Source organism: Ursus arctos, unplaced genomic scaffold (genome assembly GCF_023065955.2).
Source record: "Ursus arctos isolate Adak ecotype North America unplaced genomic scaffold, UrsArc2.0 scaffold_33, whole genome shotgun sequence".
Taxonomy (NCBI): Eukaryota; Metazoa; Chordata; class Mammalia; order Carnivora; family Ursidae; genus Ursus; species Ursus arctos.
The window spans coordinates 25,708,719-25,736,457 of record NW_026623019.1 but is presented as its reverse complement, the minus strand read 5'-3'; the positions used below and the strand labels follow the sequence as shown (position 1 = coordinate 25,736,457).

General features: G+C 47.7%; 1 protein-coding gene across 5 annotated transcripts in view; it reads right to left on the bottom strand.

Moving 5' to 3' along the window:
- The window catches only part of DAPK1 (death associated protein kinase 1), a 176,867-nt gene that overhangs the window by 27,425 nt on the left and 121,703 nt on the right, over positions 1-27,739 (bottom strand). For all 5 annotated transcript variants that reach the window (XM_048218266.2, XM_048218268.2, XM_057305686.1 and 2 more), the window contains 16 exons: positions 26,979-27,117; positions 24,854-24,983; positions 24,625-24,673; positions 24,510-24,536; positions 23,859-24,011; positions 23,446-23,491; positions 22,226-22,315; positions 20,773-20,865; positions 18,225-18,344; positions 17,507-17,605; positions 16,610-16,708; positions 15,248-15,346; positions 14,156-14,353; positions 12,791-12,988; positions 7,913-8,011; positions 1,771-1,848 (listed from right to left, as the gene is read on the bottom strand). In XM_048218266.2, the coding sequence (XP_048074223.1) occupies positions 1,771-1,848; positions 7,913-8,011; positions 12,791-12,988; positions 14,156-14,353; positions 15,248-15,346; positions 16,610-16,708; positions 17,507-17,605; positions 18,225-18,344; positions 20,773-20,865; positions 22,226-22,315; positions 23,446-23,491; positions 23,859-24,011; positions 24,510-24,536; positions 24,625-24,673; positions 24,854-24,983; positions 26,979-27,117 (1,717 nt within the window). The remainder of the gene's footprint in view (positions 1-1,770; positions 1,849-7,912; positions 8,012-12,790; positions 12,989-14,155; positions 14,354-15,247; positions 15,347-16,609; positions 16,709-17,506; positions 17,606-18,224; positions 18,345-20,772; positions 20,866-22,225; positions 22,316-23,445; positions 23,492-23,858; positions 24,012-24,509; positions 24,537-24,624; positions 24,674-24,853; positions 24,984-26,978; positions 27,118-27,739) is intronic.

Sequence of the window (27,739 nt, the reverse complement as noted above, 5' to 3'; positions counted from 1 at the left end):
GGGACATTTTTTCCCAGACTGTTCTCCTCCTGGAATTTCCAGAAGGAAAGGCACAATGAATCCCTGCAGTGGCCTGGGACATCTCTCTTCCCAGTACCTTTGTAGCCAGTTCACGGGCTCCAAATCACAAAGGTGTCAAGATGCGTTATCTCCCAGCTCAACTCCAGGCACTGGGAAAGCGAACTACTCCCACCCGTGTCCCCTCCCCAACCACAGCCAGACCCTGGGACCCCTAGGAAAATTCAGACTCTCAGTAGCTGTGGAGGGTAAGAGGGGATCCCCCTCCCAGGGCACTTTGCAGTTTATGTGGCGGGACTTCTGGGGGATACCTGGAGCTTATTTTGGATAATACGTTTCCATTGAGCACTGAAATTGGGCTGTTTTTTCATCTCTTGAAAGTTTGTTTTCAAAAAATTGTTACATGATTACAGTTGGCCCTTGAACAACACAGGCATTATGAGTGCTGAACCCCCACACGGTTGAAAATCCAGATGTATCTTTGACTCCCCCAAAACTTAATTACTAACAAGCTACTGTTTGACCAGAAGCCTTCCCGGTAACATAAACAGGCGATTAACATGTGTTTTGTATGTTTATATGGACTACACACTGTATTCTTACAATAAGGTAAGTTAGAGAAAAGGAAATGTTAGTAAGAAAATCAGAAGGAAGGGACCATAGATTTGCATAGAGGCAGACCTGCACAGTTCGAACCCGTGTTGTTCAAGGGTCACCTACATTATACGGAACTAAGAAAAAATGCAGTCCTGTTTAATGCAAGAAGTTAGGACCAGACAACTCTCTACTGTGCGGGGCTGTCTTGTGCCCTGCAGGGTCCTGAGCGCATCTCTCTCTGGTCTCTGCAAGGATCGCCGTCCCCAGTCCGTGACAACTCAAAGTGTCTTCAGACACTGCCAAATGTTCCCTGGGTGGTGCCAAAATCCCAAAACACCACTGTTACTACTTTCTTTTTATGCACGTTTTAAAAACACAGGAGGGATTATAATGGGCGTACATATCATTTATCTTCTGCTTTGAAGCCCTGGAATATCCTAAGCATTAAACTCTTCCTGCTAAAACCTCTTCAAAAATATTTTAGTGGTCAAAAACAGTTCTATCCTATAGCTGTACAGCAATTTGCTAGACATTACTGTTGGTCATCAGACATTTCTGATTTTTATTACTGTATTACAAATAACACTCAATGAACATCTGTTAGCATAAAACACTATTTCCTGCATTTCTTTCATTTCTTTAGGATAGAGTCCTAGGCAAGAGTCCCTACCTTAAAGGGTGTGAGTCTTTTGAAGACTCTTGACACACACTGCTGTGATGTGGGCTTGAAAGACACCCCTGCATTTGCTTATATTTGCCCTGTTTCCTTAAACCTTAGAGCAACAGTGTTTCCTAACCCCGAGCATATCATGTGATGTCCTGGAGCTCACATTCAGAAGGAAAGAAGCAGTCAGCTTTCTCATTTCCGGTCTACTTTATGGGAACAGTTATTACAGAAGGGGCGGGAGGAGGGAAACCAGGCACAGAAACTGTAAGGAGGCCAAATGATGTCCGAGTCCAAACACAGAAGAAGAAACTGACAGGTGTCTGATACATTGACGGTAACTGTGTGCAAACCACAGGACAGGGAGCGATGCCTTTCCTACAGCCTGTGTGTCCAAAGCCTCATTTTGTTCATCTCATTGTTCATCTGTCAAAAGACAGACTTTTTCATAGAAAACAGAGAATTTCAGACCGATAAGCAGAATTTCTCACCTTTCGGAGTCTTGCAAGCAGACCTGCTACGTGTTCGTGCTGTTCTGATTTAGCAAGGTCTTCTGCTGTCTTCCCGTCCTGTTGGAGAGAAAGGATTAGTGTCTTTCCTTCACAGGACAGCTGTCTGTCCATACACGAGTTCCGCTGCAAGAGGCAGAAGCAAGTGTTAACAGGCTTTAGAAATGACAAAAGTGGACAGAGTGTCCTGGGTTCTTTCTCCTTCTGTACAGTCCTTATTTCATTTCCTTATTGGTTGTCCAGGGAAGGAAGATGAGAATTAGAAAAAATTGTGCACCGGTGTCTTGAAGTCCGTCAGTGAGATGTCTCAGACCCACAGGCTTTCATCACACTCCGCACCTCGTTGGCGGGCGGATTACCCCAAATGCTGACCCCCTTTCCCATAAAGCAGACAATGGAGACTTTCATAGATGCCAAATGCCACTGAGTGCCAGCTAATGTCTTAAGTTCCTTCCAGGACAAACCTGAGCGCTCATACAGGATGCTAGGTACTGGTAATTACTGTGCATTTCAAAGAAAAGCCTTAGTTTCACAGACAATTTTGATCTATAGATTTTCAGTGAACGTAAGAGGAGGAAATCAGAGTTCACAGCACCTTTTAATGAGAGAATTTTCCTAAGGCTGCAGTTGCACAGCGAGCAAATTCACTTTCCTTTCTGGGCCCGCGATAAGCAGGACCCTGGCTAACAGGCATCGCGCACTTCCTAACATCGCAAGCCTGGTCCAGTTGTCCATGTTTCGCACGCAGGAACCCTGGAGTCCCTCGGGAGAGGCGGGAACTCTGGCTGTTCATGGGCCACCGAGGAGGACACAGAGGCTTAGGGACTGTTCTGCTACAGTTTTAAAGTCATGACAGATTTGAAGTAGAAAAGGCGAGAAGCAATAAAAGCAAATAAAAGCAATCTCTTTTCAATAAGAGTAAGAAGCATTTGGGCCCATCTCTCTCTCACTCGGGGTTTACCAGTCCCAGTTGGAGCTCCGTTCCCGCGGAAGCTCAGAGAGGCCCGAGTCTGACTAACAGCACATCTCCCCAGCACATCTCCCAACTTCTCAGCTCAAGTCATCCTCCGAGACATGCTTAGGGTTTCACGAGACCAGCGTTTCTCAGCCTCAGCACTGCTGACATTTTGGACCAGACAATTCTCTGCTGTGCGGGGCTGTCCTGTGCCCTGCAGGGTCCTGAGCGCTTCTGTCTCTGGTCTCTGCAAGGATCGCCTTCCCCAGTCCGTGACAACTCAAAGTGTCTTCAGACACTGCCAAATGTTCCCTGGGTGGTGCCAAATCACCCCAGTGGAGAACCACTGCCTTAGGCTGAAGCTGGAAGCTCACGTGAATGCGGGGAGGAGGCTTTATAGCCCCGCTGCCCATCGCTCTCCCCTAGGGTCCCCAGAGGTCTCCAGTGGGCAGGGAAGGGCTTCTTGCTTTGGGGTGAATCAGGGATCTTGTCAAGACACCACACCCCAACCAGGGATTCCTGCCAAACTGCCTAGATCCTTACTGACATGACAAGAAAAGGCCTCAGGTTAGCGGTACCCAAACCTCACTGCACACTGGAACCCTGGGGTCTTTAAGAACCCCCTGCTGGCTGCACGCGCCCACTCCCTTCTGCACACTCTTCTTCCCTCAGCCTGGTGGTGACAAGGACACAGCAGTTGTAAGCGCTCCCAGTGATTCCGACGTGCAGCCAGGTGTGAGGACCACTGTCCTAGTTGGGAGAAATCTGAGCCCTGACTAAAGTTGTCTGTCTTCTGGTGTCTTTCGGCCATAGCATTTCTCTCGGAGGCCCGGGATCGGCACGTTACACAGGCAGAGGACCTTCAGTGACAAAGGTTACTGTCCATCACGGAGCCTCTGCAGTGACAAGAATAACCACCAACAATCAAATATCCTACAGTTATGGAGCACTTTACAGTTTGCAAAATTTTGCCCTAAGAGACACTGTTCAGGCTCCCAAAAGAAAGGCCCGCCAGTGTGGTGGAAAGTTTGACCTTTGGAATCAGAAGGACAAGGTTTATGTCCTGAATCTGCCCCTTGCCAGCTGTGCAGTCACTGGCCCGTCTGGAACCTGGGCTTCTTCATCTGCAAGGCAGAAACGGCCTTGAGTGCAAAGGCCCTGAGGCAGCAGGATGACTGTCATGTTTGAAGAGTTTCAAAGAAGCTCATATGGCTCATGTAGTTCTGGGGGTGGGGGTGGGGTGGTCAAAGGGAGGAGATGGAGCAAAAGATGGGGGTCAGGGAGGCAATGTGAGGGGCCAATCTTTAAGGGAACCCCCATCATAAGGACTTCTAACTTGATGGAGGGTCTGAGCAGAGGAGGGACATTCTGAGTTATATTTCAATGGAGTCACACAAGCCGCTGCCTGAGGAACAGTCTGGGCAGGTGAGGGAAGAAGCAAGGAAACCAGTTAGGAGACTGGGACAGATTGCACATGATCATGGCCAAGGGCTCACAGCCTCATGGGGGATCAGCAGTCAGTTCCAACAGAGCAAGAAAGGGGAACAGCAAATCATAACTGCTAGAGGGGGCTGAAAAAGAGAAGGCTGTCCGGGGTTCCAGTTGAATACTGAAAGATGAGAAGGAGCTAGTGTTCCAGAATCTTCCTGCACCTCATGTCATCTGTGACTATGTGCCTGCAAGCCTGCTATTAGGCGTTGAAAGTCTCTCACACTAAAGGAAGGAGCTCGTTATGTCTTATGGCAGGGGTGTGTGTGCGGCAGGCACTCTGCAGGGGAGGGAGGGAGTAGAAACAGAGGAGATTCCAGAGGGAAAGAAGAGCATATGCCAGTTTGGTGAGCTGGGAACAAGCGAAGGGCTTCCCAGGACCTGCAAAGAAGTCTGTTCTGCCAGGTACAGCTGAGGGGGAACAGGGTGAAGGGTGAGGCTGGGCACAGAGGGTGCCAGGCAGCAGAAGTTGGAGTTGATCGGCTTTTCCAGAACCACAGATGTGGTGATGGAATGGAACCATCTGGAAGGCCATGGCTACAATCAAGGGACCAGATCCGAGGCTGAGCTGGTCCTGGGAGAAACACACACTGGAGTCCTTAACCAGGTAGAGGCCAGAGTGCTATGAGACCAAGAAGAATCCGGGACATGACCCCCAAGAGGATGCAGGGGAGCAGAGACAAGCAGAGCTTTCCCGTCCCTGGACCCAGTGACCTGACACCTGCTGCAGCCCTCTGCAATGGTCAGACGCTTACAGAGAAGGGTGGGCCGAGGGTGAGGATGAACGTGGAGGTCGGGCTCTCCGAAGTTGGTGCCCACCAGAAAGCAGGCGAGGGGGCGCTCCTGGGCAAGTGGGGCTGGAGCCAAGGACGTGGGCCTGAGGCCGGGGCAGCAGCAGGCCAGGGTGGTCAGAGGGCAAGGGGCAGAGGGCAGGAGGACACTGGGATGGACATGGGGCTGGAGGAGGCGAGCAGAGGCAGGAGCAAGTGGGGTTTTCTTACCCAAGGCGGGAGAGAGGGGCAGAAGTGCAAGTCCTGGAGAGACAGCTAATGCACCAGGATTCAGAAAAGCTGCTGCCACTTAGGAGGACAATGAAGACCGGCGGGGGCATGGTTACCCCAAAAGTCAGAGCGGGCTTACACTGCGCGGAAGGAGACGCAGTGACTGAGTCAGGCCCCAGGGGTTTTTGGGGCGACCTCGAAAGTTCTACTTGTTGACCTTGAGTGGGTTATAAAGGTGCGGATCTTAACAGTAATTCAGCAAGCTTTACTTTTGTTCATGGGCTTTGTACCAAAAAAAAAAATCTGTGTTTTATCTTACAATAAAAAAAGTTTTGAAGGCAAGAGCTACCATGAGGTTACTGGCAGAGAGCACAGCGTTCAGGAGGGGCTGTGGGGGGTGGGGTGGGGAGGAAGCGGGGGAGGGGGCGGGAGCCCAGGAAAAAGAGGGCAGGGCATTCAGAGGCTTTCCCAGGTAACTGGGGCTGAGACCAGAATGGGACAGCAAGCGACCGCTAGGGGGCGCCGCAGGGTCGCGGGCTGGGGTTAAGGACGCGGCACTCAGCCAGCTCAGGAGGCAGGGACAGCAGCGGAACCAAGGGGCGGGCACTCTTAGCAGGCGGCCCCTCCCCACCCGTGGCTACTCGGTGCTTGAAACGTGGCCCCGGTAAGATGCCTGTGGGTGTAATACACGCACCGGATTTCCAAGACAGTACAAACCGAAGAATGGGAAATATCTCAATAGCTTTAAAATACTGACTGCAGGTCGAAATGATAACATTTGGCATGTTTTGTGCTGAACAAAATATATTCCTGAAATTAATTTCTTCAGTTTCTTTTCCTTTTTGGATGCGGCTTCTCGAACATTTAGAATGACACATGCTGCACGCGTCATGGCTGTGTTGGCGATGTCAGCACGCAGCAGGGTGTCTGCTTCCCCCCTTCCGCCCCCCCTTACACTGGAAGTTCCCCGAGGGAGGGGGCTCATCCGTCCAGGCCCCACTGTGTTCCTGGGTCTTAGCCGTGCCGGTACACAGTATGTGCCTAGTATTTGGGGACTGAAGACACAAGTGAGGCCCGGGAGTGGACTCCCAGGTGCCAGGGAGGCACAGTCGTAAGCAGAGTGTGAGCACGGAGATACAGGTGAGGGTGGGCTGCAGGGGAAGGCCCCTGGCGGGAAGCAAGGAAACGGCTGCTGTGGGCAAAGACAAAGGGAGAGGACCCAGGGCTCACAGAGGCCGTGGGGTGGCACCAACCACCCAGCAGAGGCCAGGGCCATACGTTCTACTGCCCCAACCTGACTGTGGCATTTGGCGGACTCAGCATCTGGTATCTTCAGAGCCGTCCTTGACAGTTTATTTTTTATGAAGCAACATTTTTGACTTAAAAAAAACCCTTTTCCTCATAAAAATGCATATAAATACTGCACTGTGGAGTAACTGAATTGAATGCCAAGGCATGGCTGGGCAGGGTTTGATAATGGCACATCAGGCCTAGAAGCCCACGCATGGCCATGTGGGGTGTTGTGATGGGCAGGGAGGTGCCCTAAGAAAGGGACATTCCCATCTGGAAAACTGGCATTCCTGGGCCTGCAGAAAAGCCCAGCTCAGGGCTCAACACTACAGAGAACGGGCCCACTACTCGCGGGGACAGAAGACATCAAAGGAACATCAGTGCCTTCAGAGAGGCAATGTCCTCCACCAGGGGTCACCAAACGTTTTCTGCAAAGGACCAGAGAGTAGATACTTGGGGCTCTGTAGGCCAAAGGGTCTCTGTTGCAACTTCTCAACTCCACCCTTATAGTATGAAAGTGGCCATAAATATGTAAATAATGAGCACGGCGGGGTCTCCATAAAACTTTATTTACAGAAACAGGCAGCGGGCTGGATTTGGCCTGTGGCCCATAGTTTGCCAACCTCTGCATGCCTCTCCAGGAAATGAGGCCTTCCAGCCTTAAGGCCCTGATTTTCCCACAATTGGCTGCCATATTTTAAAACTCCAGCGGATCTCCTTAGGCAAACACTTTATGTCAGCAGAGCACTAGAGAGTTTCAGGGATCTCCCACATAGCAGAGTGAGAGACTCAACCCACCATGAGGCCAGAAGCAAGTCAAATGACAATATTGCACTGTAGCAGTAAAATGACAACCTTATCTCCTTAGTCTCTGTATTCTTCCTCTTTGGTATTTCACGAAATGTAAATCAAAGGGCCTTTCCCGCAGGGTGTGGACTGGGGAATCGGGAGGCGAGGGGAACTGAAGCATCTCCTGCAAAATCATTAGGCCGGCCTAAGAGTCAAGCCAGAGTTTTTAAACAAGAGAAAACAGCTCTCCTAAGGGGTTCCCCACCCCAGCCCCACCCGGAGGCATCTCCAGAGCCGGGTAGGGGAAGGGGAGCATCGGGAAAAGGAAAACACACACAGCTAACCGCACACGCCAAGGCGCTGCCGTGGACCACGGGACACAGCGCGGGCCCTGAAACGCGCAGGGGATGCAGCACAGCGAGCTGTCACCCCGACTCTGCGTGGGCACCTGTTTCTGTAACCACAGCGTAGGAGCAAAGCTTAACAGCAGCTTGTCTGCTGGAGACGCAGTTGCCAAGCAATACCTTTCCCCTCCAGCCCTTGCGGCCTGAGACGTTTTCTATCGCGTTCTATGGCTTTCTCCTGCCAGAAGGTGACTCACCGAGGTCAGGGCCTCCACGTTGGCGCCCGCCAGACAGAGGTAGCGGACCACGTCCAGAATCCCGTTGTTGGCTGCGAGGTGCAGAGGTGTTCGGCCGTACTGGAAAACACAAAAACCCAAAGAGAGTCCTTCTCACGATCGTTGCTGAGGACAGCCCTGCTGGGAGTCTACACCATGGGCCAGCGCTGAGTGAGGGATCTGGGATCCCCCGAAGACACAGGAGGTGTGGCTCCCTTCTCCAGAAACTCGCCCTCTCCTGAGGGAGGCAAGCCCAGCAGAACGGGGGAAGAGAGTAACTTGGAAATGAAACTCTAGAGGATGAAAGAGTAGGAGGCTTATTATAACTAAATCAAGTCTCCTGCTGTGCCGGCAGAAAGGAGGCCTGAGTCAGGGCTCTTACAAAGGGTCCCAAAGTTCCAGAAAGATCTACACCACGGTTCAAATATAGACACTGCAAGGGATAAAGGGATGGAAAGTCACTCCCTGCAACAAGGCCATGCCCACCATGCTCCCTATTGTTTATGCCTGTGGTTCCCAAACTGTGTGCCCAGGCACCTCAGGGTGCTGCAGTGAATTCATGGGGTACTGAGGAATATTTTACATTTTTGATGGAACCAGCAGGTTCAGACATGAAGTGAGCTCACTAGCTCCAGGCAGTTCATTAGATCTCAGCATTAGATCTCACTGCCTTCCTTTCAATGACATCATGTTAGCACAATGGGTGTTTGGAGGTTAATGCGCCAAGAGACCAGTATCTTGAGGACATCAGGGTAGAACAGGAAGTAAGAGTGGGAGTGTCCAACCTGAGTTCAAGGTCTGAGGGGTTGTGAGGGGCCCAGCAATCACACAGTGGTACCCATTGTGGTTTATGGAAGAATGAAATAAAAATATCCATTTTCTTTCCATTTATGTGGATGATTTTTCCCACGACATAAATTCTTACTAGGTTGTTTGGACCAAACCACTTAACAAACAGAACGGTTAGGTATTTCTTTTGCTCTGGGGGACCACAAAAAAAGTTCTGAGACACTAGGACAAGGGAGGCTGAAGCAGTTCAGGTTATCAGGTGTTAGGCCGTTTATTTGCAATTGTAAGCTTTTGTTCTGAAGTTAACACAGCTGATTGAGAATGTGCCAAGGACAGGGCCGGGTGGGGTGGAAAACAGAAGTGCTCCTTTCCTTCTGTCCCCTCCCCCAGGCTCCCTCCTCAGAGCACGTCCTGATGATCCCCTTTGGTGCCTTTCCTTCCGAGCTTTTAGCTCTGAATCCATAAAAGGAAACAATCTGAAAACCCAGGACATCATCATTCTCCACTTTATTCGTTCACCTAACAATACATGGCCGGACACTTTGCCATGCGCGTCACTAAGTCTACTATGTGCTTTCAGATACCTGAGTAATACGCAATGTGTGGCTATGCCATAATTCACTCCGCCAGCCCTCGGAGGACGGACACTCATGGTGGCTCCATTCCTCGCCCTTATAGATCATGCTGCAATGTGCATACACGTCTATGTTTCATTTACTGCCATCTGAGTGCTTTAGAAAGCAGATATGAAGCTTCCAAATACCCAAGAAATGAAGTGAGAAAGGAAAGTCGGGGTTGTAAAGATGTGATGAAGTGTCTGGATTTATGTGGAAGGGAGAGAAGCTTGGCAATGGGAGTCACTGCTTTATGGAAGGGAAGAAGGACAACAAAGAAAAAGACAAAAAGGACTAGGAAGCTGACGCTTTTGAAGGCTCCAACCTTTGACAGAACCAAACCCAAATTTCTAAGCGTTGGAGTCAAGGTCTTGCACCATCTGGACCCAAGATCCCCTCCCACCTGCATTTTCTCTCTGCGCCCCACTGTCTGCCTCCCTCAATACCTACACCCCGTCTCAGTGGCCGGTGCATCCAGACAGTCGTCCCCAAACATACACAAATACTTCCCTCTTCTTCATCCAGCAAAGCCCCAGATGCCTCTGAAAAGCCCTCCCAGTTTCTCTCCTGTGCCGAGGTCCGCACTGCCGTACACCTGTGCTGCTTTCCCAGCAGGGACTGCAACAGGAGACGCGGCTGGAGCGAAAAGCAGCCCGCGGGCAAGGACCCTTCCCTCTGCTGGCCACAAGCCCCTCAGACCGCACCGGGCACAGCGTCGCCGGAAAGGCGTCAGTACACACTTGACCGGCACGGCATTCTCACTCATGCACTTGGATATGTGCATGTGCGTGTGGGTGCGTGTGCACACATCCATGTGTGCATGGGTGTGTGCGTGTGTGCCCATCCGTGCGTGCGAGTGTGTGCATGTGTGTGTGTGCACGTCCACGTGTGCGTGTATCTGCATCTGTGTGTTTGCATGTGTGCATATCTGTTAAGGTGCGTCTTTCTGTGTGTTTGTGTGGGTGCATGTGTCTGTGCTGGTCTGGGTGCATTTGTGCACATATGTGTGCATCTGTGTGTGTGTGCACGTGTGTGTGTACGTGTGTGTGTGTGTATGAGCACAACATGCTTTCTATCTTCGCTGATAAGGAAGAGCCATCCCCGAGGAAGAAGTGTTAGGGTTCGCAGGCTCTGTGCCACCCAGCTCTGTGCTCCCTGTGCTTCCCAGCACAGCCCATTTTCACAGCCACTCTCCTGATTTTCCCACGGGACGAGTGAAGACTGAGAAATATCTATTTCACTCTCATGAGTCAAAGATAGTGACAAATTGCTGTCACATACTGAGGACAGGGGTGGGATCTGAATGGCCACTTTCATCTCCGGGCAAACTGAATCCAGGTGAGGAAAAGGCTGGACACACCATGAGAAAGGAGTGACCGTCTGCCTGTGGGACAGGGGCCGCCATGTGCCAGTGTCCATTTGGACAGCGGCTTACACGGGAGAGGCCAAGGAGAGCCACATGCGCTTTCCGAGCGAACAACTCCTTCCTCTTACGAATTCCCATCATTCAAACTCCTCTAGAGCTCCATCGTTTTCTTAAAACAAAAAACTAGAAAAGGGAGAAAAAACCAAAGATGTCCCCCGTCCTCTGAAGGAGGCGTGAGACACACCACATCACGGTGTGCTGAACCCCTGGGCACCGACGGCAGCCTGGGGAGCCCGTGTGCGGTCCAAGCGCGCAGAGTGGCTGCTGCACAATCATCCACTTCCAGGAGGCTCACACCCTGCAGCTTCAGCCGAGCTCAAGCCAACGACCAAATCACCCACTGAACGCCCTCTCTGAGCTGCTGTGTTGCCGTACGCAGTACAAACAAGTCTACGTGGGCACGTCTGAACGACCATCGCAGCATCAAAAAGGGAGAGGCTTTCCCATTCAATACGCCACCTGTTTTTAAACATGAAAGTCTAGGATTATCTTGCTGGGTATTTTATTTTTTCCAAGATTTATTTATTTATTTGAGAGAGCAAGGGAGAGAGGGCACAGGTGTGAGAGCAGGGGGAGGGGCAGAGAGAGAGGGAGAGAATCTTCAAGCAGACTGCCCACTGAGCACAGGGCCCACAGCAGCCCCTGAGATCATGACCTGAGCCAAAATCCACAGTCGGCCATTTAACTGACTGAGCCCCCCAGCACCCCGCCTGCGGGGTATTTTCAAGAGCATATTTAGCAAATGCACTGTTTGCACCCATTCCCTTCTTTAACTGAGTGCAAAGAACCCTGAGTCCCCCGCTCTGCTCCTCCACCTTCCCCAGGAGACAGCTCATCTCACAGGCTGTGCTCACAGCAGCCAGCTGTGCATGCTATGGCCAAAGGAATTCAAATAAGTGTTACAATGTTCCTCGAAGCCACTTTTTATTTGTTTAAAGACTCCTGGAAGGAAAGTCGAGGTCTTGATGCTGCTTAATATTACATTTGGCTTTCCCTTTAAGCCACTTATCTAACGGACTTGGCAGGATCAGAACGGATAACAAAGAAAGCAACCAGCACAGCAGCTAATGGCTAAGACCTACGATACTGTGCTTTCAAATTTCCAGAATGCGAAGACTGCCAATTTCAATTTTCATTAGAATTAATCACGTAATAGGCGAGAGGAATAATTTTTGTAGGAGTGTAATTTTCCCACTGCTTCAGATATTAATTCTCTTACTTCAAACAAATCATAATAAAATTCTGTGGCATCGTGTCTGCCACTTATAAACAAACACTTCCTACATTCAAAAATTTAATTTTACTTGGACTTTCTTTTTAACACAATCACAAAAGAATAGTGTTTGCCTTTCATACAGTGACATGGCTGAAACCGCAGGAACACCCAACTCTTCTGTCTTATTTGGTAATGAAAAGCTAGATGGCGTTCAGGGAAAAGGGAAGGTGTTAGCTAACTTCTAGAAGTCAACATCTGGGGTTTTTGGAGCATGTAATTGTTTATTTCCATTTCTTTATTTGCCAAATGATAGCATTCCGTCGGTCTTACCAAATTAATTTAGCACAAAAAAGGCTTGTGAATGCCTGACCATAAAACTCTAGAAGCTAAGAACAGAAATCTGGATCTCGGATTCTCAATGAAGTGTTTTCCTGAAGACTTAGTGCTCCAGAAAGATGCTCTCATTTGACCGATGTTCTGGGATTCCTCTCCAAGAGGTCACACACACACACACACACACACACACACACACACACTCCCGCTTTCTCTCTCTCCCTCTCTCGATGTTCGTAAGTGACAACCTGGCTAGGTAGGAAGTACTCGTTAATGTAATAATTTTCTGTTACTTCATGAAGTTATTCAAAAGCCAAATGTAAAATACGACATTAAGTAGAGAGCCTGTAAGACCGAACAGGTCCCCATGAGTAACACAGACGTCGAACAATGATGAGACGCAAAGAGAAGCTTGGCCCAAACCCACAGGCAGGTGGATGGACACACGTGCTGGCCCCTGCAGAGATCCCCACCGGCGTTACCTTGTTAGAGATATCCAAATTGCAGCTGGCTTCACAGAGGGCCACCACGATAGGCACGTTGCCATCTTTGCAGGCCACATGGAGGGGGGTGTTGCCGTGCCTGTCTTGGAAGTCGACAGAACATCCCTGGCTGATGAGAGTCTGGATGACCTCCATCTGACACCGTCTCACGGCAAGATGAAGAGCAATGTGTCCATCCTGCAAGAAGCACCGGGGGCCGTGAGGTCTTTCCCTTAGGCACGCGGGGCTGGCCGCTGGCCTTTCCAGCCGCTGCCGGGCCAAGATGAATTGGTAACGGCGTTGCTGGTGCAAAGCCTGACAGAGGATTACAACACAGACTTTACTCCTGGCGGGTGGGGGACAGGCTTCGTGCACCCCACTCTGAATAACCACAGACTAAACTGACCAACAGCCTGACTGAAACTACTTTTAAAAACATTTGCTCAGCAGTCTTAACTAACTTCCTAAGCAGAAAGCCTATTCTTTTATCTCACCCTGGGAAACACTGAGAAAACCATGGGAAATGATGTGCTCAAGGACTGTCGCGTATATTGGTGGCAAATACAACCTGCTGAACCCAGGCATCCCCCAAAAGACCGGGCTTAGAACTCCCTCCACTCGTTACGGAGTCCCTGGCGAACAGACATGTTGTCCTGAGTTGGGGAGAGAGTATGGGGACATCGGTGTGGGGACTCCGGGATGTGACAACCACGAAAGGTCTTCAGCCATTACGAAATGTCTCCTGGGGGCAAGCTTGCTCCCAACTGAGAACCACCTCTCCGTACTAAGAAGATACTCCACAATCGGCAGTTACTAACTTAACCACAGCGTTCCAAGCCTGAATACATAGAGTAATATCATAGCCTCATGTGTGTACAAACTCACAATAAGAACAGATTACGCTGCATCTGCATCATTAATAAAGGAACACCGTGTCCAGAATGGCAATGATCAGACAAATAAGGGCGGTTTTCATCTTTTTACAAAAGCTGGTGATGAAAGTAAATAAACCACCTCTTTCTTTATCTACGAAGTAAGAGTGAGTTGCCAATTTTAGTCCTAACTGAAGATTGTCTCAGGCTCAGGGATCATCACTGTAACCTGCTCCAAAGCAGAAAAAGGTTAAACATAAAACAGACACCTGAGTCACGGGACCATAAAGTGTTACATGCCACAAATGAATATTAATTACTAAACAGAATCTAGAAAAGGCCGCAGAATTTCTGAAACAGAGAAGACAAAGGATCATTATAATTTGCTACATTTGAGTTTCTTATTTTAGGTAAATCAATGGAGGAGGCTTGTGGTCCCACCAGCCCCCCAGATCACTTGCTGGGGAGTATGATACGTCTACCCCCAAAGCACCTTGTCGGAGGCATTCAGGTCGGCTCCGTGTTCAGACAGACACTCCACGATGTCGTGGTAGCCTCTGGCAGAGGCTGTCAGGAGGGGTGTCTCTCCTTCTCGGTTCTTAATGTTCACATTGCAGCCGGCTTCGCAAAGGGCTTTGGCCACAGAGTAGTAGCCGTGCCAGGCAGCGCAGTGCAGGGGGGTTTCTTCTTCCTGGCCAAAGAGACACACGCATAGAGGAGACGGACACAACGATAGGCAAGTACGCGCACGCTGCGTTCCAACCATCAGAGAAAAGAGCTCGTGGCCACTGGAGCAAAATGTTCATCTGAAACAACAGACGCGGGTCTGACGTCTCTCCTTCGTGAGTTTTCTTGCCTTCCACACTTGGTGTTGGACAGATGCAGTTTTCCTTGCAGGTTACTAACTGACTTTCCGGAGCCCCCTGGAACCGTCGGCTCGGCTGCTCTGAACCAGGGAGCCCCAGTGCGGGTGGGTTTACAGCCTCTTTCTCGTGAAAGTGCTTGTTTACCTCATCTGTAGGAGAGCACTTCTCCGAGCAAGCATTCCTGCAACAGTCGTAACCCCTCCAGGAGGCTGCCACATAACATACAGAGGAGTCACATACTTTACTGTTGCAGGGGCAAAGAGGTGCCGCGATAATCGGGCTGTAACAGGTCAAGGGCAGGGCTGGCTGCCAGGTCTATAGGACTGCGAGACCTGTATGTTCACCAGCATCATCAGACATGTATGCCTGCCTACGAGAGGCTATTACATTGTAGTGCTCACGGCATGACTCTGGAACCAGACCGTGTGGGTTTGAGCCCCGGCTCCGCCACTTAGGAGCTGTGTGAGCTGGGGCAAGTCACTGAACCTCTCTGTGCCTCAGGCTTCTCTTCTGTAAAATGAGGATGATAATTCTGGCAACCCACTCATAGGGTTGTCCAGAGGAGTAAAGGAATGAATGATGAATGTGAGTGTTTCTGTTCGAGTCTCTGCCCTCTGAAATCGAAGCAGAAAACCCAAAGGACCCAACCATATCGATGGCCATGTGGACATCCATGCGGCAAGCAAGCAAATGGAAGGACATCGACTACCGCGACCCACCTTGTCCTGGAAATTGGGGTTAGAGCCAAAGCTGCACAACAGTTGTACCACGTCGGCGTGGCCGTAGCGAGCTGCCACGTGAAGGGCTGTCTCTCCAGACTGCGAAAGAAACGGCCAAATTCAGCAGACTGTGGAAACTGAATGCGCAGGACTGGAGGCCAGATCCCAGGCGCGCCGGGCTCCATGGCTTCCCCTTTGGGGCCCCCACCACCCTCAGCCCAGATGCCCCTTTGGTGACTGGGCCCAGGACCCTGGGGTACGACGTGTCCCACATAGCTAGTGTTAAACCCACACACACAGCTCCTCCTGCTTGTCACAAAACTTCCTACGTAAGAACGCTTTCCTCGTCTGTGATGGCGGTTCTCAATCCCCACTATATACTGACGCGCGTAGCCATGTGATTGTTTTTTTAAAACACAAAACTCCTTTTTTAATATTATGCTATTTAAACAGTTTTATTTATGAGCAAGTCTCTGATTTTATTGTCTACGTTTAGAAAGTTATTTCTTATGTTCTCAGAGATTCTAAAAAAATCACTATCAGCCCACAGTCGCATTCTGTGGATTTGTAATACATGCAATTTCCTTAGGATAGTTTACTTATATCTGCCCAAAACTTGTGAGTATAAACGGATTTAAAACAAAACAAGATACTCGTTGCTACCTGACTAAAAACTGCCATAATATGTGTGTGTGTGTCTTTGACGTGAATATCATCCCTTAGATATAAAGCAGTGCACAGTCCATACAACTGTATGTGGCAGTCCTGACTGAACATGACAAATCAGTCTACAAGTATTAGGAGCCGAGAGGGGTTGCACAGTAGAATGCATAATGGACGAGGAAGTAAGAATCTTAGGTACGTTTTCCAGCCCTGCCAATTAAGTCACGTGACTACTGTGTGAACCAAATGAAACAACAAGATATACGAAAGTTAGGTTATCTTGCTAAATCAATAATTTTTATACACGCTTTACATGTAGTCTCATGAATCCTTCCAGTGCCCGTGCTTGTAAGGTCTGCACTGGCAGCTATTTCAGAGAAGAGGAGAAGGGAAAAGAGATGTACACGTGGTAATTCAATAAGAGAATCAGGACTCGGATCGGTTTCTGGCTGTGTCTCTAGCAGAACCTTGAGTTTCCATGTTCTGGGGAAGATAATTCACTGCTTGCATATTATGGCAATTACCTGGCAGATTCTGGTATTAGACCAAGCCAGCAGCAGAAAGAAACTTCTCAAATTCTCTGCAGGAAGATTTTGGTCGTGAACCCTTTTGCTTTGGGTCCCGACGCATACGGCAGGTCAACGCTCATATGCAGCCTCTTACCGTTTCCCACGGTCCTAAGAAAAGAAGTGGCCTTACCTTGTCTTTAACATCCAAAGGGCATTTGTTCTCATTGAGAAATTTCAGGGTGTCTACATGGCCATGCCGAGAGGCCCAGTAGATGGCATTGGATCCGCCCTGTATAAAAACCAAGTCACATTTCCAGATCCAAATGCATGTATCACTCAGACTCACGCTATTTCCCTTCCTACGTGACAGCGACTTCAAAAGAACAACTGCCAAGGGGAATAAACTCCCGTTTTATTTTTTAGTTTTTCCAAAAAGACCAAGGTTATGTCAGATGTTGACATTCTGGGAAGCTCTCTGTCCTATCTTTGCAACTGTCTTGATAAATCTAGAATTGTTTCAAAATGTTGTTTTTCTTAAAACCCTTATTTCAATCTCTGGTTAGAACTTTGCCTGTGCTCAAGGATCAGATCCAGTCGATTTATAGTTTTGTTGAAAATCTACAGAAGCTGATGGCAGGTCCACTGTAATGACTATTGGCTGTTAAGCAATTGTGTCTATCCTTCCAGTGTGACCTATCCCTCAAAGCATATGTATCGTCCTTACTTTGTTGCCCTAATAAACACGGAGGCAAATGTATTTCTGAAGAGATTAGATAATGAAAATTTTGCCAAATGTGACATGTAATAACCCTGCTGAGTAAAAGTAACTAGTCAGGACTGAATCCGGGGTAGCACAAGGAAAGGCAGGTTGGTGCCCAGCAACAGAGCCAAGAGGAAGGGGAGTGGCTGCCTCTCCTTTATACCACAGGTCAGACGGGACCAGCCTGTTAGGCAGTTCATCTTCCTTTGCAGGAAACGGAGAAATGAAGTCAGGGGCCCACATTATTCTTCTCTGCTACCTCTAAGATAGGGAGACGGTTGGAAATACTTGAAAGCTAATTCAGTGGCAATAAAACAGAATTCTGACCTTATCCTGGACATCGATTCTTGAGCCTCTTTTAATGAGCAACTGTAGGATTTGAATATTCCCACAGCCAGCAGCAATCAGTAACGGAGGTGTCCCATGCTGCAAGAGGCAAGGAAGAAAACTTTGTTCAAGTTTGGTAGGAAAGGAAAGCAGCTATCACTGCTGTTCCACACCACACAGCTTCCTATGTCTCAAGAGACACACAACTACGCCTGCATCACAGGAATGGGGACAGCCAGGAGAACACACAGCCCTTCTCTGCTGGATTCATAATCAACGGATCAGCATATCGACGGTGTCGTGATTAGAGGTGTGCGAGTGGCATGGAGAAAGGCCCTCAGTGCCCGCCATCTCATTTCTTTCTTTTTTTTTTTTTTTATTTGAAGAGAGAGACAGCGAGAGAGGGAACACAAGCAGGGGGAGTGGGAGAGGAAGAAGCAGGCTTTTAGTGGAGGAGCCTGATGTGGGGCTCGAACCCAGAACACTGGGACCACGCCCCGAGCTGAAGGCAGATGCTTAACCACTGCGCTACCCAGTCGCCCCCGCCATCTCATTTCTAACTCGATTCACTCTCAACACAGAAGTGATTCCCCACAGGACAGCGTTTGAAACAGCCAGGGGGAATGGAGAAGTAGAGGAGATCCTTTCCACCTTGGACTTGGAGAGATACAGACACAGAGACTCCCCAGCCCACTCCCCCCGTAGAACAGCATCAGACCTTGTTGGGCTGGTTAACGTCATAGTTGGACAATGAGCCCAGGAGGTGCTGCAGGCCTGGGACGTTGTCATCGTTGATGGCGTGGATGATGGCTTTCATCACAAAGGAGTCTTCCTCATCCTTGAGAGGGACCGTGAAGAGGGAAGAGGAGTTAGCTTGCTGGCCACGATCCTTTTATCAACATAAGAGAAATCAATGCTCATCGGTCCAGAGAAGCATTCAGAGGAAAGTAAGCCACTTCTTCCCCAAATCCACTTGGTCACGAAGGGAAGCAGGAGGTTACTTTTTGCTCCTGCCGTGGTGGCAACTAACACCACCTTCTGTTTACCTGTGTCTTCATGTCACTTGCATTATAACCCACACAGCAAACAGCTTTCAAGACTCAGACGTAGAAAAATGGCTGATAACCAACTACCCTCTGTGTTTATCTTAGAAATCTTTCAAAATAGATAGTCCCAAAACCACTGTAGAAAATAGTAGGCATAACTCAGACTCTTAAAAACCGTAGAACCAAGGAAATGATACCTCTGACTTCTACCGTATTTTTTTTTTAAGATTTTAGTTTATTTTTAAGTAGGCTCTACCCCCAACCTGGGGCTTGAACTCACAACTCCAAGATCAAGAGTCATACGCTCTACCGACTGAGCCAGCCAGGTGCCCCTGAATTCTATAGTCTTAATTTGTAATTCATCCAATCATAGAAGTGTTCTGTTCTAATCACTGGAATTTCCTCCTTCTCTAGATGTAGAACAACATGGCATTCTCTGAAACCTGGTCACAACTAACGTGCAACACAGATAGATGATAGATAGACAGATAAAGATATAGATATACATTTAAAAAGACCCTAGCGAGGGAGAAGTATGAAAATAAAGGCCAGAAAAGGGAAAACAGATGCATTTCTCACTAAGAAGAGAAAATAACTAGAGAACGTTGAACAACAATTTAGTTAAATCTTTGCCACTTTGTCAAAGTTTTCTTATAATGATAAGATATTTACCAAATATGGCACATTAAAACTAAGGAATAAGCCCAAAAACTCCCAAACAAAATCTCTGGACTCACAGGGGTACATGGCTTCTAATGTTTCAAATCTGGAAACGCTATCTACAGAGGCCGACTCTGCTTGTGGGGCAGAATGGAGTAGAAGCATTTCTCTGGGCTCTGCTTTCTCTTCTCTATGGGTCTGAATCCAAACAAACTTCATGAGGGTTTTAATAATATTCGTACAGAGCCCATGTTCAGAATGCCACTGGTCTTGCTTTTCCATCACAATTCAAGTTGATGATTAAGAGACATTTGCATGAAAGTACAGTCAAGAGAAATGGGGTGAATGGGAGGAAGAAGCAGATTGTGGTCCCCATGATTAGCAGGACATCAGGACGATGAAAGAACCTGAGTTGTGGGAGGGGTCAGCCCACCCGGAGCCCCCACACACCCCAAAGCCCTCTCCTACCCTAAACTTCGCATTACGACACTTAGATTTTCCCTTAGGTGATTATTCAAGATGATTTTGATTTATAACATGTAATTGTTCTCATCTTACTTAGATTAATAGTTTTTGTCTTGTCTCTGGTTCCACTGTTACCCTCCAACAATTCCCAAACCCAAACTTTCTCCTCCACCTCCTCTTTTTCCGACCTTGCTTCTCTCCCACTCTTGTTTTCTTCCTAACATTTTCTATCTCTTTCTACTCTGCAAGGCTACACCTGGAGCCTCAGCGAAGCAACTAGCGTCAGGAGGAAAAGAAGAGCTGGTGTCTGCTGATGTGTGATCCTGCCCGGGGAGTCCCCGGAGCCGCTCAGGAAACACTCACTATGTAGTCATGGGAGCAGGCTGGTTCCCACAGAACCACCCTTTCTGCCTTCTCTGGAGCTCCCTTTACCTCCAGGGCTCCCAAAGCCCTGTTGTCTGTCAGGGGAGAGTCTTAGTGAATTCAGATGTGTCCAGTCATATCTGAAGAGTTAATCTGTGATTAGGTTTCAGTCGGGATTAAGGGGAAAAAATTACGGACTTGTTCTCAAGGGCATTACACAGTTAATACAATGTCAACAGAGGAAGTGGGTTTGGCCTTCTGGTCTACCACGAACTCCCTCAGCAAGCCCCACAGTATTTGCCCTGATTTTTGGGTGTGTGTGCGTGCGTGTGTGTGTTGGCAGGAGGAGTGTGTGCCCCTTTTGTACTATCACGACCCAGTATTTTCCAAGGTCAGTGGCAATAGAGGACTCTCATTTTATTCATGAAAATTAGAATAAATTTTCCTCTTCTGCTGGCCAGTCACTCATCAAAGTGTGAGTGGGGGGGGTAGTGTTAGAGGTAGTGGGTGGGAGTGGGTATAGCGCCAATCCAAACAAAGAGAAAAAAGGACAAAAGAATCAACAGAGTACATCAAATCAGCCACCCAACTCCCTCCCTCGAGCGGAGGAAGAACAAGCCTGACGCTTCCGTGACTTCAGGTTTTCTGGGTTGTTGAACAATCAAACAACCTGAACATGTGAAATACACGGGGCTAAGAAAGAACCGCACAAAGGCAAACAGGTTCGCTTACCAGAGTATCATCGCTTCTGGCAACACTCATGTTACTCCTGGACAAGAACGACCTGGATAATCTTTGGCACAGTGATATCAAGCGAACGGATTGCTTTAAAAAAAGAAAAAGGGCAAAAAAAAAAAAAAAAAAAGCAGGGGGAGAGGAAGAAAGAGAGCTTATATAAGGATACTTAAATTAGTGCAAATGGCAAAGTCTTTGAGCTAGCATTCACTGCTGACAGCATGTTCTTCAGGGGTGGGAGGTCTTCTAAGCAGGTTGGATTAGATTTGCTTCAAGAAATCAAAACAACAGGAGAGAGAGTCTCCTTCCACATTTCGTTACTAATTCTGCAATCGCACAGCCTGCATCCCTTCTCTTAATAGATTCTTCTCCACTTTTCGAGCAGTGGGATCTTACCCTAACAAACCCCTTGCACATCTCCACTCAGAGAAGCATGGTATGCAAGGGTCTTATCCTATGTCCTTCCGCCCAGGTAAGCTAGTAATAGTAGTAATGTGACTATCAAAATTCATATAGTTGTTGGAAACACAGAGTGGGGAACTCCTTAGCCTGTAGGACAAACACCCCTGCATTTACTCTCAAAGGCAAAAGCAACAATAAATAACGTGTATGTGTGTGTGTGTGTGTGTGAGAGAGAGAAAAAGAGGGAAAAAAGAGAGAAACTTATGCAGTTCTCTCTACATTTTAAGCCTATTCTCAGGGCTTCCTTCAGACCAAGTGTTAAGTCTTAAGTAACCTAGTGCTGTGGCCCTCCTCAGCCCTATCACGTCACCCCGAACTTGATGGGTGTGAAAATGAGGTACATTTCTGGCCCAGTGCTCAGAGGCATGGCAGGTACCTGTTTCCTCTGGGCTTCACATGGCCCTGGGCCTAGGAAGACATCCTGTCACCTTGTTAACCTGGAATTTTTATTTGTTCAAGGTTGACTGGAATGCCTCTTAGGGCCATGCCCCACACAGCCCCTACAGAGGCCGTCCACACTGAAAAAGTACAAGCGACCACAAATGCTCATGGCCCCACCCCACGCCTAGCCCCACCATTCACAGACTGGCTGGATTTAGAGAGCCATTTACACAAGTTCTGCTATAAATGCAATCCCATGCTGCTTACCACAAAGAACAGATTTGTTTAAAATGTGGCTTGTTGTATTTAGGAAAAGACTGCACTATAATTTTGCTGTGCCGATTTAAAAATCTGCCTTGGGAATGGTTTTGATTCTTTAAAAAAATGCAAAATTACATATGAAAGCATGAGTTAAAGAGGACTGAAGTAATATTTTTGCTTTATCTTTTGAAAATAGCATAACGGCACAGAAGACTATAGAGTAAATTTAAACAGACAAAAAAAGGACGCGTTTTTGTTTGGCCAGTATCGGAAGAGATGAGACTGGCCAGAGGCAGTGCCGCAGAGGAAAGAAATTAGTTAATCCTTCCCTGTCAAACACTCTTACTTTCCACTTCTTCCGGGCTGCGAACTTCTTGAACTTCTCCATGTTGACTGCCGACGCCTTTCTGCTAAGTGCTTGTTGGGTATCTTTAGGCTAAAATCAAAGTCCAAAAAGCAAATTTAGAGCACTCAAACGATGGAAATGTGTTCCATGACAACTTCTGGAAACCTCTAACTATTTGGGTTGCGTACACTCTCACCTTACTAAAATAACTCAAGTTGGGATAATACACAGAGCTAGGGATCGACTCTCTGGAGGCCAACTCTTGTGGCTGAGGGTTTGATAAAATCCATAAAGACTGGATCTTGGGAAAAGTTGAAGAGTTGAGCTTAGACCAGGCTGAATGTCTGGGTCCACACGGAGGGTTTGGGAATGGCGAGATTCATGGTGCGGTCATGTGAACTTAATATTATCAAGTAATTGAGAGCGGGCAGGGGACTCATTGGTCAGCAAATCTGGACTGTCTGACAGCATTAGAATCCCTTGTACCACATCTTTTTTAGGAAGCCATTAGTTCCACTAGCAAGAGAAGGAGACACCATTGCCTCCTCAGGGAGCCCAGACAACTGCTAGGAGTTCACACAGCAGAACTCTCTGGATGCCCTAAACCTACTTCTCCAATGCAAGTTGTTACATTGCAATCCCCTTACCAGTTGCATGATTTTATTCTGTAACTGCCATATTCCCTACCCTTAGTCCTTTCTGCTCTAGCTGGAGCAACTTCAGTTCTTTAACCCAAATGCCAATGGGTGTCTCAGGGAATACAGATATGCCAGGGGCGGCCACATGCTCTGGCACAAAGACAGCTGTGCAGGGTTTGGATGACCTTATGGAATGAGGGCCCAGTATTGGTAGATCTTTAGATTTTACAACAGACACGGGAAATCCAGAGTTGATATGATACTTATGCTGGAAATCAATTCCAAAAAATTCAAAATATTCTCTGGGCCACCATCCCATAGGTCAAACCAAATATGGCTGTTGAGTAGACTTGACCTTCAACTCCCTGTTTGGAATCCTGCATTGTGACAGCTTACTCTTCTCCACCTCCATGATCATTAGGACATTCCCATCTGTCAGCCATCTTCAAATATGGCGCCGATATCAAAACCAATACTCCAGACGTGATCTGTGTTGAGACCCCAGAGTAACTAGTAATACCCTAGGGCAAATGCATTCCAGAATGCCTTGTAACACCAAACCAATCACAATAGGCAACTTACCTTGATCCAGGGATGCTGCAAACTATCTTGAATTGTCATTCTCTTCCTTTGTAGGGGGAGGGGAAAGAAAAAAAATGCTGTGACCATAGAAGCAAACACTAAGGTTGTTTCCATGCCGGCTGGGCCTACTAAGCAGATGCTCTGGAAAATGCAGTTCAGGGCCTGCTTCATGGAAGAAAGCCGGAAAGAACATTGGTCTTTCTGTGACCATTCTACTGTGCCTGCAGGGACTGACTGAGCAGGTCCAAAGGGCCCTGCCTGCATTTTCCAAAGCTGTTCCACACGGCATGCTTTCCTTTGCCACGCAGAACCAACCAGGCTCTCGTAAACGTGGCCGCACGCACAGCACAGGTGCCAGCCCTGGTCCAGCTGAAGCCACGGCCAGGTACCCTTCAGGAATAACGGACACTCACTTTGGATCCTTGACGAGGAGTCTTCTTATGAAATCTTTGGCTAGGGCACTGGTATTACTGAAGTATTCTTCCTCAAATTCGTAGTTGACGGCCGATACGTTTGCTAACGTTTCTTGCTTAGTGTCTCCGAGAAATGGGGAGGCCCCACTTAGGCTGTTAATAAAATGGGGTGCAGAACATGAATAATTACCTCTTGGGTCATCATGCCATTCCTATAATAGCTGATAAGGGAAGTGAAGTATTAGGTTATAATCTGGTGCTTGGGCAGTTAGTTCAGAATCCAATTACATTTTATAGGGCATTTAATTGTCATGCACAAAAGCTCCAGCTTAATGCCTAGGATGCATTTAAAAAGTCGATTTGGAACAGCATCTAGTGTTAAAAAAAACATCCCTTTCCTATGTTCTCAGCAGTGATGGACAGCCACGCTGGCTTTCCGCAATCATGCTGCACTTTCTGATGACTCATTGCGAATTAGAAGAAAATGTTTAATTAGTATAAACTAAACGTGTTCTGGGGGTGTAAAATGAATATGTTTACATAAAAAGCATGCATAAACTGAAGAGATCAACATGACACATAGATGGTTAATAAGACATATGGTCTCAAAGAAAGAGGAAAAGAATATGAGACATGGATTTTGGTACTTACAGAATATAGGTTATTACCCCAATACTCCTAGACACAGAAACAAAAACAGAAGCAAATGTCAGAAGAATTGAAAAGTAAATCAGAAAGATGACAGCATCAAGGGCATGCTCCTTACCACATATCTGCCTCGAGACCAAGAGGTTCATAGTTGACTATCTCAGGAGCTAGGAGGAAACAAACACGTGTTTCGTTTTTGAAAGAAAGTGAATCAACAGATTCTATCGTCAGGTATAAACCAGAAATATGCACCAGGGCAACAGATGATGTTACAACAGGGGACATTTTGCCAGCAAAATTCATTTTATTTATGAGAAATAAAGGAGCCCAGGAGCGAAAAAACTTACCAACAAACTCTGGTGTCCCAAATATGTTTTTGAATTCATTTCCAAAGTCAATTTTATGGGCCAACCCAAAATCAATGATCTTGATCCGAGGTTTCGGGACATTTCTATCCAAAAGCATTATGTTTTCGGGCTTAAAAAAAGAGAGAGAAATAGTACTCAAAACAGCGTATTCACATAACCAAAAGGTGGAAACAATGCAATGTCCATCAACTGATCAGTGGATAATATGTATGTGTGTGTGTGTGTGTGTGTGTGTGTGTGTGTGTATGAATATTATTCAGCCTTAGAAAGGAAGCAAATTCTGACACATGCTACAACATGATGTACCTTGGAAATATTCTGCTAACTGAAGTAAGTCAGACCACAGAGGACAAATACTCTATGATTCCACTTATCAGAAGGACCTGGAATAGGGCAAATCCACTGAGAGAAAGTAGGGATGTGGCTGCTAGCCGCTGCGGGAGGAGGGATGAGGAGCTGGGGTTTAACGGGTACAGAGTTTCAGTTTGGGAAGACCAGTCGGTTCTAGAGATGGATGGTGGTGATGGTTGGACAACAGTGTGCACATACTTAATGCCACTGAACTGAACACTTAGAAATGGTTAAAATGGTCATTCTTATACTATGTTCACTTTACCACAATAAAAAAAAAGCGCTGATATATTATGCTGAAGACGAAGTGGCAGAATTATTCGTCTCCTCCCCTGAAAAAACCACCAAAACGGGAGGACGAAAGGGTCGTTGCAAGAGAACGCCAGGAAAAAGGAATGTCTTGGTTTAGCTTCTCCCAGGAGCAGACCCGTGAGAAGGATTCAGGTGTAAGTGGCTTATGTGGGAGGGGGCCGCAGGGATTACTTGGTAGGGGACGGGGAGACAGGAAGCAGGAGGAAGGAAAGCCATATACAGTGTCTTGTCAAGGTGGGGGGTGACTGGAGGGCAATCCCTTTGGGGGACGACAAGGGGAGTAGAACTGAGTTTTCCAACTGAAGCACAAGGGAGTCAGGGTATTTACCCACCATCTCCCCAACCTCCCTTGCTAAGAGCGGCTTCTGTGGGCATTTACCCTGGAACCTGCAGCTCCCGGGGCCAGAAACCAGGTGGCAGGCGGAGAGCCACAAGAGTGTGCAACAGCAGTGTTCGGGGTGTGTGTTAGAGAGTGTTGGCGGGATCCGGATGGGGCCTTGACAGCTCTGCGACAATAAATATGGAGAAAGTCCTCCCTCCTCTGCAGTCTCGTCCTAGCTCCGATGACCTGAATCATTCACTTGGCCATCTTTGTGATCACTTCTCAATGCCTTGGACTGTACCTTGAATCTTACATTCTGTTGCTCGTGTATATGCCTTCCTTTCCTCAAGAGACCGTAACTTCTCCGACAGTTACAAGAGTGACATGCCTTTTTATCTCCCACAGTGGTTTGCCTCCAAGCAGGCAAAGGCCCCAATTAGCCAATCTCAGAGTTTGTGTTGATCAACTGCCAGTGACAGAGTCGGGCCTTTGCCTCAAGAGGGAGAGGAGAGATCAAGACATCTTCCTCCCAGGGGCGCCTGGGTGGCACAGCGGTTAAGCGTCTGCCTTCGGCTCAGGGCGTGATCCCAGCGTTATGGGATTGAGCCCCACATCAGGCTCCTCCGCTATGAGTCTGCTTCTTCCTCTCCCACTCCCCCTGTTTGTGTTCCCTCTCTCGCTGGCTGTCTCTATCTCTGTCGGATAAATAAATACAATCTTAAAAAAAAAAAAAGACATCTTCCTCCTTACATGCCCGGCAGCTATAGGGGTCGGCAACTGGGCAGCCAGGGGCCACTCTAGGCTGAAAACACCCCATAAGCAACAGCAGCCCCCCGCTGCTTAGAGATCCGGCTGGAAAAACCCTTTGATTCTTCCCCAAGGACTCCTGAATGTCATCATTCATCTTCAGCCTCTATCCCACAGAAGGGTAGAATCCTTGAGTAGGTATGCACGACATACCTGCTGATTTATCTTCCTAATTCCATCTTTTACACCCACACAGGATTAAAAAAAAAAAAAAAGTATGTCTTTCAGATGCCTCAATTTTTCTTAACAACCAACCAACCAATGCTGTGATTTGCATAACCTTCTTTCAGGTTCACACTCAGCAAAACATACCTTAAGATCAAAATGGGCAATCTGAAGGGAGTGCAGGTAGTAAACACCATTCAGAATTTGTTTGAGAAACTCGGTTGCTTCCTCTTCAGTCAGAGATTCCTTTTCAGCCAAGAAGTCAAACAGCTCGCCACCTGCAACTCTGAAAACCAGGAAGCAGAGGTTACTGGGGACAGTTCGGTTTCCTACCAATCTGTTCTCTTATGTAGACGACTGGCGTGCTCAAATGTCAGGCAAGAGAACAGCAAGCTGAGACTGCTAAGCGAGGATCAGAATTCTCCCCGTTTCTCACCCCTGGATGGGAATTCGGCCTCCAGGTACATTTGTGCTGGAAAGCACCTGGGTACCATGCTTCTCATGTGCTGGCTGGGTTCACAGGTGCGGGCAGGGAGCAGAGATGTGATGGGGGGAGAAACGTATCTTCAAAACATCTTACTTACACATACGTACAGGTGAAGTCTTAACTCACTGATTTAAAAACAAAACGATAAGCCAACTTTGTGCAGAATTTATAGAACATATCTTCCTCGTGCAATCAGAGAATGCCTGGAAAGTTCATAATCTGTATGCTAATCAATGCTTTTAAGCCCCAAATCACAATATATGGCCTACAAGGATTTTCTTATTGTTGTTTTGTATCTGTTTACATAAATACTTGTATGTTTATAAAACAGTCCTATTCAGTAATGAATTTAACAAATACCTTCACTAATAAAAATAAACATATATTAATTTGAAATGCACGAGGGATTTATGTGTAGGGA